This window comes from Chinchilla lanigera, unplaced genomic scaffold, assembly GCF_000276665.1.
Source record: "Chinchilla lanigera isolate Chin_1 unplaced genomic scaffold, ChiLan1.0 scaffold00076, whole genome shotgun sequence".
Classification (NCBI taxonomy): domain Eukaryota; kingdom Metazoa; phylum Chordata; class Mammalia; order Rodentia; family Chinchillidae; genus Chinchilla; species Chinchilla lanigera.
In genome coordinates this window covers 646,276-659,783 of record NW_004955477.1, presented here as the reverse complement: position 1 = coordinate 659,783, position 13,508 = coordinate 646,276, and the positions used below count along the sequence as shown (strand labels likewise).

Here is a 13,508-nt window from a genome sequence, read left to right as displayed (position 1 = left end):
TCACCCCAGCGCGGCCAGGCGCCACACACCCTACTTTACCGGGGACTCAGTCCGGAGCACCCGCGCCACCGCGGCCCCGGCTCCCACAGGCACTCAGCTGCCGGGAGCGGCGCCCACGACGGCCCGCCCGCGCACTGCGCAAGCGCGTCCGCGCCGCCTCAGCCCGCAGACAGCGACTGAGATTCCGTAGCGGACACTCCCAATTTGTGGAGACTACAAGTCCCGGCAGGCCCCGCGCTCGCCCAGCGGCGTGGCGGGCCAGGGGTCGGGCGTCTTCCTGGTTCCACAGCACAACCAAGGTGCGCCGGGTGGGAGGGCCGCTCTAGGAGCGCCAGGCCCCTGCGCCGCGGTGTGTGCCGGGACTCATAGTTCTTGAGAACCACGAGGCTTGACTTGGAGGTGGGACTTCGGGTTCTCTGATGTCATCGCCTGGAGCTGTGAGACGCAGGGATCTTTAAAAATAGGTTTCGTTTCTTTGTACAGAATTAGTTTGCAAGCTGTCCCACAATTCGTGCAAGAGGCTGCGGTGCGACCTGGAGAAAAAGTGCTTTATAGCTCTGCTTTCCAATTTTTCGCTTCTTAACTATTTTTCTCTCCTACTTGGTATTAATGAAACAGGAAACTAAGAAAAATTTGAGGAGGAGTAGCCGAAATTCTTACAGGACAGATGCATTCTCAGAAGTATTTAGAAGTGTTTAACGTAATTGTTGAGCACTTACAATGTGCCAAGCACCTGCCCTCTTGGAGCCTGCGTTTGGTAAGGGGAGCTGGTGTGTATATAAAGTTGGAGGCAGAAAGGTCAGATCCTGCACCCAGGGTGGACTCGAACTTGCAATCCTCCTGCCTCAGCCTACCACGGGGCTAGGATTACAGGCTTTTGACAGGTCTTAATGTAATGGAGAGACAAGTTCCAGAAGGAGTTTCAGGGGAGGCTTCTTCAGAGAGAATAGTCATGGAAAGTTGCGTGAGGAAGTGATACTTGAGCTTAAATCTGAATGAGAAATACTCAGACATGCAAAGAGGTAGCAAAGAATTACTTGCCACACCTTTTACAGTAGATGGCATACCCTACTCTTAATAAATATTTGTTCCTTTTGTGTCCTTCCCCTCTCCCTGCACAGCCTAGATCACATCCTTCCGCCTTCAGAATGTTTTTATCAGTATCTTTCAGAGCATCCTTCCTATGTGAAGATGAACACAAGACAGCCAGTGTCCTGAGGCAGGACGCACAGTTCTCTCAGATGAATAAGCTGATGGAATCAGCTGCGTGGAATCCAGGAAACTCCATGGGATGCTCGGGTGCGGGCTCTCCAGCCGCTCATCTTCAGCAGCCTGGATGATTGTTCTGTTGTCTTAAGAAACCTTAGCTCTGCATCTTCATTTTCCTTATCTGATAATAGTAGAAAAGGATTGCCCTTGCCAGATTCCATAAAGTGGCCAAAGCAGATTGTTTCCTTTGACCCATGTGGTGGGTTTTGTTGGTTTTACTGAACATGTGGCTGACATTTAAAAATAAAGCGTTTTCACATAAAAAATCAGATGTGACCTGTCTGATCCTTCTCAACATTTGAATTTTGGCCTTCCCTGGTTTAAAGATCTAGAAGTCTCTAGCTTTGCATAGTTTGGGCCCTAGAAGATTCCCAAAGGGCTATTTGAGACCTCTTTAGCACACATTTCCTGTTTATCTAAAGTTAAAATTAAAATTTAGCATCTTTAATTTGACCTGAAAACCTTAACCTTGAAACCAGACCACTGAGGCGAGAGGCGTGACTCCCTCTGGCCTGGAATAATTCTCTTGATTGTTATTGCAATTTGACATAACCGACGGTGTAAAGCTGCTCTTTTCTGTGTATGACAAACTGCAGAGACTGGCTTTGAGAAGCAAATCACTGCAGCATGGGCGAAGCCAGAAAAGTAATGCACTCTGCCCAGAGACACACAGCAAATTAATCCCAGGGGTACTTATAGGCTGGGCTAGAACCAGAACTTGATAGCTCCTGATCAACCAGGAAGTACAGACTGGAGGGGGAGGGAGGGGAGCTATTTGCTTTTCCTCAGCCTTTTTTTGGATGGTGAACCTTATTACATAACAGTACTTTAGTGTTATTTAAGGAAAAAAAATTATGTGGAATATTCCCCTGTTGAAATTACAGTCTAAGAACAAACCAAGAATACTCAAGACACAGCGAAGGCACTAAGGCATGCTGGAATATTCCGTGCACTTTGTCATCTGAAGAAAAAAGAGGAATCTGAATTCAAGGTTCTGAAATTTACCTTTAAAACATCTTTGTACTACCACCAGCACCGCCACCACCACCATCATCATCATGGTTTGCACATATAATGTACTATGATATTTTGTTCAAGAAAAACTTTTTTGAGACAGGGTCTCACTGTGTAGTTCAGGCAGGCCTTGAACTCACTGTGTGGCCTAGGCTTGCCTTGACCTTGCAGTGATCCTCCTGCCTTGGCCTTCCAATTGCCAAAAGTACTTCTTAATTTCTGTCTACATGCTTAGTCCTGGGCCCTGTTTTGTCAAAAGACATCAGCCCCATTGACAAAATAAAGAGAAGCCATGTGATTTACTCAGAAATGCACAGACTATTACTGAGCACTGGTCACTTCTCTGACACAGTATTTGACCTCCCTATTTCCATGGACTCTTTACATCTTACTTCGCTGCTTTATTTTTTTCTCCTTAACAGAGATACAGACAGACATAGATAAAGATGCAGATACAGACACAGATCTTATGATCTTTGGCCATATTTATCTTGTTTTCTGGTTGTCCCACAGCGTGTAACTTCCATGTTGACAGGGATTTTATCTCTTTTGCTCGCATCTGTCTTTTTAGTGCCTTGAACAGAAACATCTCCTGAATGAGGAATGTCACAACCCCCCTTTATGGATAGAGTAAGATCCAAAGTCAAACAAAAGGGACAATTCCAGAAGTAAATCCACATCTTCTTAGAAATCAGAACCTACACAGTGCAAGAATTAAACATGAACTGAACACTCTCTGAACCTACTTTTGTTCTTCTGTGTCCTATCCAGCAGAGTTCAAAACAATTCTTCCATATTTCTTGGTGTAAAAGTTGAACCAGTACCAGGGGAGGGAAATAGGGGTTTGCCTCTGTGGCTGGCACTGGGAGGCTCCTGGGCCCACTCACACACCTGGGAATGACCTAGAGATAGGGAGGGTGGTTCTTGGTAATTACCCAGAGCAGGCCAGGGCAGGCTACAAGTGGAAAGCCCAGAGTCTCCTTCTGGAGCTAATTTGTGCATCCCAGGGTCTGACGCACTTCTTTCTCTGTAAATACGACCCCTGTGTCATATTTACCAAGGTACAAGGATAGGACTTCCAAACAGGTCAGCAAATAGCCCAGATTCCAGGACCGTGGCAGGAAAAACAAAATCAGAGTCAGGGGAGATGGTAGCCTCCAAGACTGGTAAAGGGCAGAAACAAGTCTTTGTGGTCTTCTGAGCAGCAGGCAATGCGGAAAGGAACCTGACCCTGAACATCTGGATAGACCTGATATCAAACCACTGAACATCACTGGGGCCCTAAAAACCCCCATCAATCTTGTATCTTCTGGGGTCTGGGAAGTTCCATCTGCACAAGACACCACATTAGGTCATACTCTAATTATTCTGACCATATCTGGCAGTTCGGGGATGCTGGTAAGTCCTAAAGTTGAGGAGAACTGATTGCCTTATCATCCAAACATGTGCACTCATGCTCCAATATGTCACTCAAACTTGAAACAAGGTTTTCAAAAGTCAAGGTGATCATCCAGGGCTACAGCTATGTTGCTAATTGCTGTGTTGAAGTAGGGTAAATTCTAGATGGTGAAGATTCTTTGAAGACAAAGGTGGGAGAGGCTATAGGGACAATTCCACCTTGTCTTCAAAGTTCCTTTACCTTTGGGACTTCCTCCTCATACCTGCTGCTTACCTGTCCACCTCCAGCAGAATTCCTGCTTCAGTCAAAAACCACCAGTTTCTCTCCTCCGTCTCACCATTTCCCAGGAGAGGTTATTAATGTTCAACCATGAGAACAAATGCCTCATTTGTTCTGGAGGGTTGATTGTGTGCCGTGCTCTGACCCCCAAAGAGGAGAAGTGTGGAAGTGATAGCTTTCACCAGGAGCCCTCCCTGTCATGGGCCTCATCCCAAGAAAGGGAAATGAGGGGCTGGGGATTTAGCCCAGTGGCAAAAGTGCCTGCCTGGCAAGCGCAAGGTCGTGAGTTCGGTTCCAGTACCGGAGGAAAAAAAAAAAAAAAAAAAACCAAGAAAGGGAAATGAGAGGCCAGGGCTCCTGTGCTAACCAACTGGTTGACCTTGGGCCCATTACCTTACTTCTCTATGCTTTAACACTTCCTCATCTGTAAAATGGAGATGCAATCAATCCTACTTCAGAGCTTCATCTTTAGTCTTGAAATAACACATGTAAAACTCTAGAACATAGAATGTCAGCAATCGAATTAAGTGATTTAGCTCAGTTCTTGAGCCTGCTTGACCACGGAAGGCAATAACACACTCACAGTCTCTGGCTACAGCAGTAGGTAGAGTCTAGAGGTCCTTTGACTGCTGTAAACTTTCATACATATTGGGATGATTGGAGTGGGACTGGAATCTAAGATCTTGGGGAATTTAGCACAGCTATCGAGCAAGGCCCTATGGATCTCGTATTGGAGAAGTAAAAAGACTGCTTTGGAAGGACTCAAGAAGGACTCAAACTGGGTGGAGGGATATTAGGCTGTCTCCTTAAATATACCCTGTGCCCTCTCTCCTGCTCACAAAAGTAAAAATAAATAACTTGACAAGTAAACTACGGCAGGACTGGGATGGCTTCATCTTTTTTTTTTTTTTTTTTTTTTTTTTTTTTTTTGGTTTGGTTTTTCTCCGGTACCGGGAACCGAACTCACGACCTTGCGCTTGCCAGGCAGGCGCTTTTGCCGCTGAGCTAAATCCCCAGCCCCTGGCTTCATCGTTTTTTGGTCCTCGCTGGCTCCCTCAGAAACATTTTGCTTTCTTCTGTAAGCTTCCAGGTTGCTCCCCTCCCCAGAACTGTCCCACCCCCAGCTGAACTGCAGAGGCAGCTCTAAAAATAGCGTGCCTTCACCGACCCCCTGGCATGTAAATACATCTTTGTTCCTGGCTGGCATTTAATAACTGTACTTTATGGTGAAACAAAAGCTGTAATCAGAGCCCAACAATGGAAGCTGCAGTCAGCTCGAACAATACTCAGAATTCCCATGGTGATCTCCCCCATCTGCAGCTGTGAGAACCAGAAGTCTTAAGCATGAATTCCATTCACAATTATTTGCCCAGTTGCACTGAGGCTTATTCCAATCACAGCTTTCCTGCCTCCTCCGCGGGGCTTGCGAGGGGCAGAGAAGGGATGCCAAGGTTGGACCCCGGCCAAGAGCAGGTGTACTTGCAGGGACTGACTGAGAAGACTGTGAGAAGGCCTGCTGACAGGGACAGACTGCCCCAGGCTGGAAACTTCAGCAGCCATTTCTGCACCAGCGCTTCATGCAAGACTTCCTTCAGATAAAAGTGGAGCACTGCACCTATTTCCTGAGGCGAAGCTGCAGCTTGCACATTCCAGGATAAACCCAGCAGCTGGCTTCTGCTTTAAGTCTGGAACCTTAGAGGAGGAAGTTCTTCAAGGGGGACTATGCCAGGTGGTGCCAGGACGTACAGTAGAGCTGTTGGGGAACTTCAAAAAAATTCAGTCAGAATCTGTGGCCACAGGAACTGGCCCTGCTCTTATGTTTTCCCTGTTTTTGTTTTGTTTTGTTTTGAAGTATAATTTAAAGTCTAGAACTCTTGAGTATAAAGCCCAATAAATTCGTATTCACCACCCAGAACAAGACATACTTCTTATGCCAACCAGACAGAGGTAGCCACTCCTCTGATATCTGTGATCATAGATTTATTTTTCCTATTCTTAAACTTCTGTTGTAGTAACAGTATGTTTTTAATGTTATAAAAACATGCATTCCTTTTTTTTAAAGGGAGAAAAAACAATAAAATTATACAGAATTTCAAAACAAGATAATAGGAAATTAATAATGGTTATTATATTGCATATTGCTATCTTCTAAGTAGTTGCTCAGATTGCCAGGTACAGGCATGCAAAATTGATCAAACAATATAAGCACTAACTGTTCCTTTCAATAAACTAATAGAAATTAGTAGTACAATTATCTTAGCTATCTTGTGGTATATATACTTCTCTTTTTTTCCTTCCTTCTTTCTCCTTTTCCTCATCCCAGTTGTTCTTTCCTTTTGAGCAGTTTCTTTCCCTTTCACAATGTCTATTATACTTTTTGGATCTTATGTGCTCTTACAGTTTCTTATACCAGAGAGACAATATAATGTTCACACATGCAAATCCGGCTTATTTCACTTATGAGTATGGTCTCTAGTTGCATTCATTTACCTATAAACGCCTTGAGTTTATCTTTCTTTATAGCTGAGTAGTACTCCATTATGTAAAAATACTGCATCTTTTTCTTCCATTCCTCAGTTGATGGACATTTGGGTTGTTTCCAAGGTTTAGCTATTACAAATTGTGCTGCTATAAACATGGGTGTGTGTGTAGCACTGTGGTATGATGTTTTTATTTCTTTCCGTTTGACTCAGCCATTCACCTTCTTGGTATTTTCCCAGAAATAATGTAGTATTATACTCTTTTGGAATTCTAATTTCTTTTGCTCAGCACTGTATCTTGGAAATGTATCTATGTCATTGTGTGGCACTGCTGTATAATGTAATAACTTTTGTGGACAAATCACAATTTATCTATTTTCCTGTTGGTGGATGAGTTTCCAGTTTGGGGTTATTATGAGTAAAGCTGCTATAAACTTTGTGCAACTCTTCGGCGAACACTTGTGCTCTTTTTATTCTTGCGTATCAAGTGGAATTGCTCAGTCACAGGAGAAAAGTACATTTAACCCGGCATGGTAGCACATACCCTGTAATCCCAGCACTCAGAAGGCTGAGGCAGGAGAATGGCTGTGAGTTCAAGGCCAGACTGAACTACATAGTGAAACCCTGTCTCAATAAAAAAACAAAAGGAAAAGTCCATTTAACTTTATAAGAAGTTGTATAAGTTCTCTCCCAGTTTCCCACTGGCACCAGCAGAGCATGAGAGTTCCAGTTGCTCCATTTTCTCAGCTTTTGAAGAATCTTATCTGCCTTGGTGTATAGATGAGAAACTGAAAAGGAAAAAGGAAACAAAGTCAAAAGGGGTTTCCATCCTGGCCTAGGGTTTTTCATGTGAAGCCTCTCATGTGATGTTTCAGATTTGTCTGCCTTCCTGTCACAATGAGAACGGGTCGGGCCAGCAACCTGCTATAACTTTTGTGTGTTAGCACCACTTGGGAGCAAGAAGAAGGAAATGGCAAAGCTCCTTAAGTGGCTCCAGACAGAATAGGGTGTTCTGAGCCATCACAGCCCAAAGGTGGAGAGAGCTCCGAGCTGTAGCTGGTACCTGGAGAAGACAGGACCCCTTAAGAATCATGGGCATCACCCAATAAAGCCAATCACCTTGTGTGGTCTCACTGCAGGCCTCCTACCTCTGGTCGCCCCAACAGAAGCCTGGTCACTTCCCTTGGCTCCATCCTGCCCTCCTGTCCCATATCCATTGAGTGCCAACTGCTGAAAATCCAGACTCCTGTCTTATAAATCCATCAGTCCTAGCTCAAATGGTAGTAGGGCCTACCATTTGTACCTGGACTGCTGACAAGTCTTCCTTCCATGGCTCCTAATCGCCTCAGGATAAGATCTGAACTCCTGAATAATTTTCTTCTGGCCTGTTTTTTTTTCTTTTCTTTTCTTTTTAAAACAGGGTCTTACTATTTACTCCAGGCTGGCCTCAAACTTGCAATTTCCCTGCCTCACCCTCCTGAGCACTGGATTTATAGGCTTATGCCACCAAGTCTGGCTTTCTTCTAGCCTCTGAGTCTTCACAGACTTTTGCTTCAGTCTAATCCAGCAACCTGGGGTTCTCACACCCAGACTATTCCACCCTCCCATGCCTAAAAGGTTTTATTGAATATAATTGGTATGCAATAAACTGCACAGTTTGGTGGGTTTTGACCTATAACTATACCTGTATAGACATCACCATAATTGAGACACTGAACACATCTATCACCCCCTAAAGTGCCCTTCCTCTACCCCTTTATCATTTCTCCCTCCTGTCTTTCCCATCCCAACTGCCACCACATGTGTTTCTGTTACTGTCAATTTGTTTGAATTTTCTAGAACTCTCTATAAATGGCATCACACAGCATCTACTCTTGTGTGTGCCTCCTCTGCCCAGCCTATTTTGAGATTCATCCATGTTGCATGTATCAGTAGTTCATTCTTTCTATTGCCGAGTAGTAATCCATTACATGAATGCGTGTTTATCTATTTACCCATTAGTGGGCACTTGAGTTGTTTCCCCTCCTACATCTTTTTCCATATTGCTTCCTCTGCCTACAATGGCTTTTCCCTCCATTCTTATCCTGCCTCCCAGCCTCCTCCAAATAAAACCTGTTTACACTGAAAGGCAAACACTGGAACCCCAGTCAGAACTCTTCATCTCTGAGAAATCCTTCTGAATTTTCAAGGATAAGTGGCCTCTCTCCTCTGTGACCCCATTGTCCTCACCTTTAAATTATACTGGTGTCTATGTAACCTATCATCAGGGGACTCTGATTTCCGCATAGGCATGGGCCATGTCTTAATTATCTCTATAGTCTCAGCCCTGAGTGCAGTGTCCAAGCTATTGGAGAAGTCAAGGAACAGTGGCCTGTTTTGGGAGGCAAGCTCTTGCTAGAGGGTAAGGATGTGGACCTCAGGGCCAATCTGGCTTCCCAGCTCTGGGCCTGCAAGAGACCACAGACATGAAGGAGAGCCTGTCAGGAAGGCCAGTGCAATAAACTCACGTGAGCATAGTGGGCAGCTACCCAGGAATCACTTCTGGTACCAGCCCCAGGTGACTTAATTCCAAGCCTCCAGCTTCAGATGTTGAGACCCTCATAGACCCAATGGAGCCTGGGAGAATGGAGCACAAATGGGGCATCAGTGAGCCCAGCAACAAGGGACTGGGGCCTGGAGTCCAAACAAGGGTCTGGAGTCCAAGCAAGGCCCTGAATTCCATTTTAGGTACAGTCACATGGTTCTAATTCCTTAATTGCCATCTGTCTCTTGGGGAGTCATGCATTTAGAGCTGCCCAAGAAGCTGTCAGGAAAAAAAAAGGCTGGAGATCATTCTGAAATTTTCACTGATGAATTCCTTGTCTCTGCTTTTTTTTTTTTTTTTTTTTTGTCTTCTCCATCGCAGAAGTAAACTAAGCACAGTAGTATAGTTCTCAATCCAACATGGCAGTCCATCAGCACTATCCAGAAAGCCTGACACTCAAGGGTCAGTGGTTCTGCACTTAGGTACGCTTTTGGTCGTAAAGAGATGGAAACCATTGTTTGGGAAAACTGCTCCACAGTTTAAAAAAAAAAAAAATGACTAGCCCTTTACAAAACCCCAAATGATCCCATCTCCATGATCTCAGCTTTGTGATCCGTGATGCTGATGCAGAGGAATGCTGCTGATGCCAGGCAGACCTGAGTTAAATTGTACCACTTGCTAGCTGTCTAACTTTGAGCCACTTGCTCAAGTGCTGAGCTGATTTCCTCATTGGACAACGGATCCCCCTGCTACAGAGAGGTTGTGAAGATAGGACTTAGCACCCAGCAAGGGCTCAATAAGTGTCTTTCACAATGGTGTCTACTGGGCGCTATGGGAGACCTGCCCTCGCCCCTGCTCAGGCCCGTTCCAGGGTTCATCGTCTGCGCTTCCTGACAAAGATTGAGCTTTTCTCTGGATGCCCTCTGGTTTATCCTGAAATGCCCTCCTGCGCTTCATTCTGGTGCCCACATGCCGCCTGCCAGACTGTTTGTTTTGGATGCCAGAGACCAGCCAGGGAGTGGCAGGCCTGCCCATACGGTTCCTTGAAACAAAAGTCGCTCACTGAGTCATTGCTAGGAGAAGCCAGTGCAGCTAAACACCCACACAGACATGTCAGAGGTAAAATGCCCCAGAGGCAGAGTGACAGGGACAGAGGGCACTGTGAGGGTGCAGGCTTTATCAGGAGAAGGAACACTGAAAGTTTTAAGTATGAAGGACATGATAAGATCATGGGGTAGATAAGTCCCCTGGACTCTTTGAACAGTCTTTCTGGAAGCGAAGGCCCCACCTACCCTCCAGCTGCATTATTCTTTGCCCAATATAGGTGCCCAGGTGTTCTGCTTTAGCCAAACCACTGAAAAGGCTCTACTTCTGCTGCACTTGGGGTGCTCCCCACTGGCCACCCACCCACAGTGTCCTTCAAGTGTGGTGTGGTTCCATCCACGTTCTCCAGGAATTTTTCCCTGGCTCCCAGGATGGGATGCCGCCCATCCCCCTCCCCCAGGTTCTTTCCCACATGCTTAGTGGACAGAACCACTCAGAACTTGCTGCCTTATTCTGAGCACACAGCGCTGTGGAATGAATGAAACCTTTGCAATCAGACAACCTGAGTTCAAATTCACATTCTGTCTTCAGCAGCTGCTTGGTTTCAGCTCCTCATACAACCTCTCTGAGTCACACTTTCCACAGCATTTGCCTCGTGGAGTGATTCAGTGTATCTCCTTGGGTTGGAGTTAGCATCAGGGGAATGTAAAAGAACTTTGAAAAGAGTGGCATTGAACAAATAGAGAAGGCTTGGCTGAAGTGCTAAGAAGACCTAGGGTGGAGCCCTGGTTTTGACTCCTACTGGTTGGCTGTCCCTAGACAGGTCATTAAGCCTCTCTGGCTTACTTTCCTCTTCTGTAGGTGGGGTTCGTAACACCTGTTATCAAAGTGAAGGTCAACTATGTTAAGAGATTAACACCGCAGTTGGCACATAAGGACCTGGCAATGGGATGTTAGTGCCCCTCCCTTTTCTCTGCTTTGTCCAAAGATATAGCTTTGGACACTGTAGTACATATGTATCTGTTGATTATCTGGATACTTCAATTACTGACTAACCAAATGAAAAGTTAGATGGATAGGTAGGTGGGTGGGTAGGTAGGTAGGAGAGTAAGAGTGGGTGGAAGGATGGATGATGGATGAGTGGTTTCATGGGCAAATGAATATCTGAGCACAAGAATGAATCAATGAATGTATAACCAAACCGATAGCTGAATAAATCAAGAAGCAAATGGGTGCCTGAGTGAATGAACAATGAGAGGAGACAGTGAATCACCAAAGGAGTGACAGGACAGATCTGGCAGTACATGACTGTAGTGGCCCAGAGGCTGTACATGAGATGGATCTGGCAGTACATGACCCTGTGGCCCAGCGGCTGATCTTCTTCCACCTGGCCTTTGTGGTTGAGTAAAGCCCTGGTTACCTCAAAGGCCCTCCCTCAGTGGCAGACTGATGGCCCTGCTAGGTAACCAGGGCATTATGGTTTGGCTCTAAAATGTTCCCCAAAGCCTCGTGTATTTAGAAGTGGGACTTTTAGAAGGTGACCGAATCGTGGGATTGCTGATACTTTCATAGCTGAATGTGCTGTTAGGTGGCAGGGACTGATCAGAAAGAGGTGGATCACTGGGGTTGTGACCTGGAAGAGTGCATCTCCCTCCCTGGCTCCTCCTTTTGGTATTTGCATCTTGGCTGCCATGGGATGCACAGCTGTCCTCTGTCCAGGACCTCCCACCATGCTGTTTCTGCCTTGGAGCCATTCAACTGTAGACTGAACTGTGAGCCAAAATAAATTTCTCCTCCTATAAGCTGTGGATGTTTGATATTTTGTCCCAGTAATGAGAAAACTGACTAAGATACAAGGTAACAAAGTTCTTAACAAGGATCTTTTGGCTCCTTTGAAATGGATCTGGGCCTATGTGTGTAACAAAGGCAGATGTACTGGGGCTCTGGGGACTAAAGGAAGTGCCTGGAAGCTCGGCCCACTATTCTCCCGTTGGGAGTGGAGCTGCACCTTTGGCAGCCACCAACTTCCCTCAGTGGGAGAAGAGGCGTCCTTTGCCCTCTGAGAGAGGATACAACTGACATCAGCAAGCAGAGAAGCAGGTTAGAATACCAGGAAGTAGGAATCTGAAAATGAGACATGCTCTGGGCCTGCTAGTTATGAGCCTGTGGTCAGCAGACAGTTCTGGCAGTCACACCACCACCCTCAGGGCAAGGAACCAAGACCCCAGGCGTGGTGGTACCTGCCTGCAACTCCGGCACTCTGGGAGGCTAACGTAGGAGGATTGCAAGTTAGAGCCTTGCGTGGGGAATTTAGCAAGACTTTGTCTAAAAATAAAAAGAATGGCTCAGAATGTAGTTAAGTGCAAAGGCCCTGAGTTCAATCCCCAGGAACATGCACGCACGCACACATACACGCACATAGTTGCAAAGACCCCTCAAGTGAGGAGCCACTCACAAGTGCTAGCTTCTTTCTCAAAACCATCCTGGGTGGCATCTAAGCAGAGCCAGCCCCCCTTTCCGCCCTTACACAGGTAAGAGTCCCTTGCCATAGTTTGAATTTCCTCTGAAACTCATGAATCCCCGGTTTCATAAGTTGCTGATATGTGCAGGTGGAGTCTGTGGGAGGTCACTGGGATTGGATAAGGCTATTAGGTGGGGATAGTGGCTTTCTAAGAAGTAGAAGACCTACCTGAGCTGATGAAGGCCCTCACCAGATGCTGAACTGATGCCAACACCAGGATCCTGAATGTCCCCTAAAAGTGGAGACCAAATAAATTTCCATCCTTTATAAGTTTTCAGAGACCTTCTCCACTGGAAAGCTCTCCCAGGGGCTGAGAGTGACAGCCCAGCACCCTATTACTCCCATGCTTTCCTATGGACTCTCTGGAGAAAGTTGAGCTTCCAGTTCAGTTCAAGATTCCCATCAACCCTTTGCAAAGGTCAGTCAAGTCTGCCATCCATCCACCTGCCCAGTTGCCCGATTCTCTCCCCCAGACACTTTTGCATCTTTGTACCTAGATTTTTACCACTTCTTTAGGTGGTGAAGCCACTATGGACCCGTCATCTCCTCTTCGCTGGTGGACACACAAACAGGCAGGAGAAACACCCCAGCTATCTTGTGGACCAGATCCTATTTGAGACCCAGGGTGAGAGCCTGCTTTACAAATGTCACCTCTCTTACAGCTTGCTCAACCTTGCCAGTATGTGTCCCATTTTACAGATGAGAAAGATGAAGCTCATGTAGCTAGGAAGTGAGAGAGCTGGGACTCAAGACTTGCATATCCTGCCATGCCAACCCAGAGGGTCTAAGCAGACACAACAGTGTGCTGAACTTAACAAAAATACCCACTCACTGAAATGCACACACATACACACACACATGCACATGCACACGTACACACATGCACACAAACACATCCCACTCCGCAATTCATTTTAATGTCAATATGGCATGTACAAATTCTCCAGTGGGAAAATCAGAGTAGACCTTTGCTCATCA

The 13,508-nt window shown here is 46.0% G+C and overlaps 2 protein-coding genes across 9 annotated transcripts in view; one reads left to right on the top strand and one right to left on the bottom strand.

The window, feature by feature from the left end:
- The window catches only part of Plekha1 (pleckstrin homology domain containing, family A (phosphoinositide binding specific) member 1), a 70,755-nt gene extending 70,611 nt beyond the window's left edge, over positions 1–144 (bottom strand). For 7 of the 8 annotated variants that reach the window (XM_005401937.2, XM_005401939.2, XM_005401940.2 and 4 more), the window contains exon 1: positions 40–144. The gene's annotated coding sequence lies outside the window, so the exon portion shown is untranslated. The remainder of the gene's footprint in view (positions 1–39) is intronic. The other variant, XM_005401943.2, reaches the window with a different exon arrangement.
- Positions 1–1,535, top strand: part of LOC102009604 — a 1,985-nt gene extending 450 nt beyond the window's left edge. Inside the window, exons 2-3 of the mRNA XM_005402077.1 lie at positions 10–299; positions 1,162–1,535. Of these exons, the coding sequence (XP_005402134.1) occupies positions 10–299; positions 1,162–1,218 (347 nt within the window). The 3' untranslated portion in view covers positions 1,219–1,535. The remainder of the gene's footprint in view (positions 1–9; positions 300–1,161) is intronic.
- Positions 1,536–13,508: the final 11,973 nt, after the last annotated feature.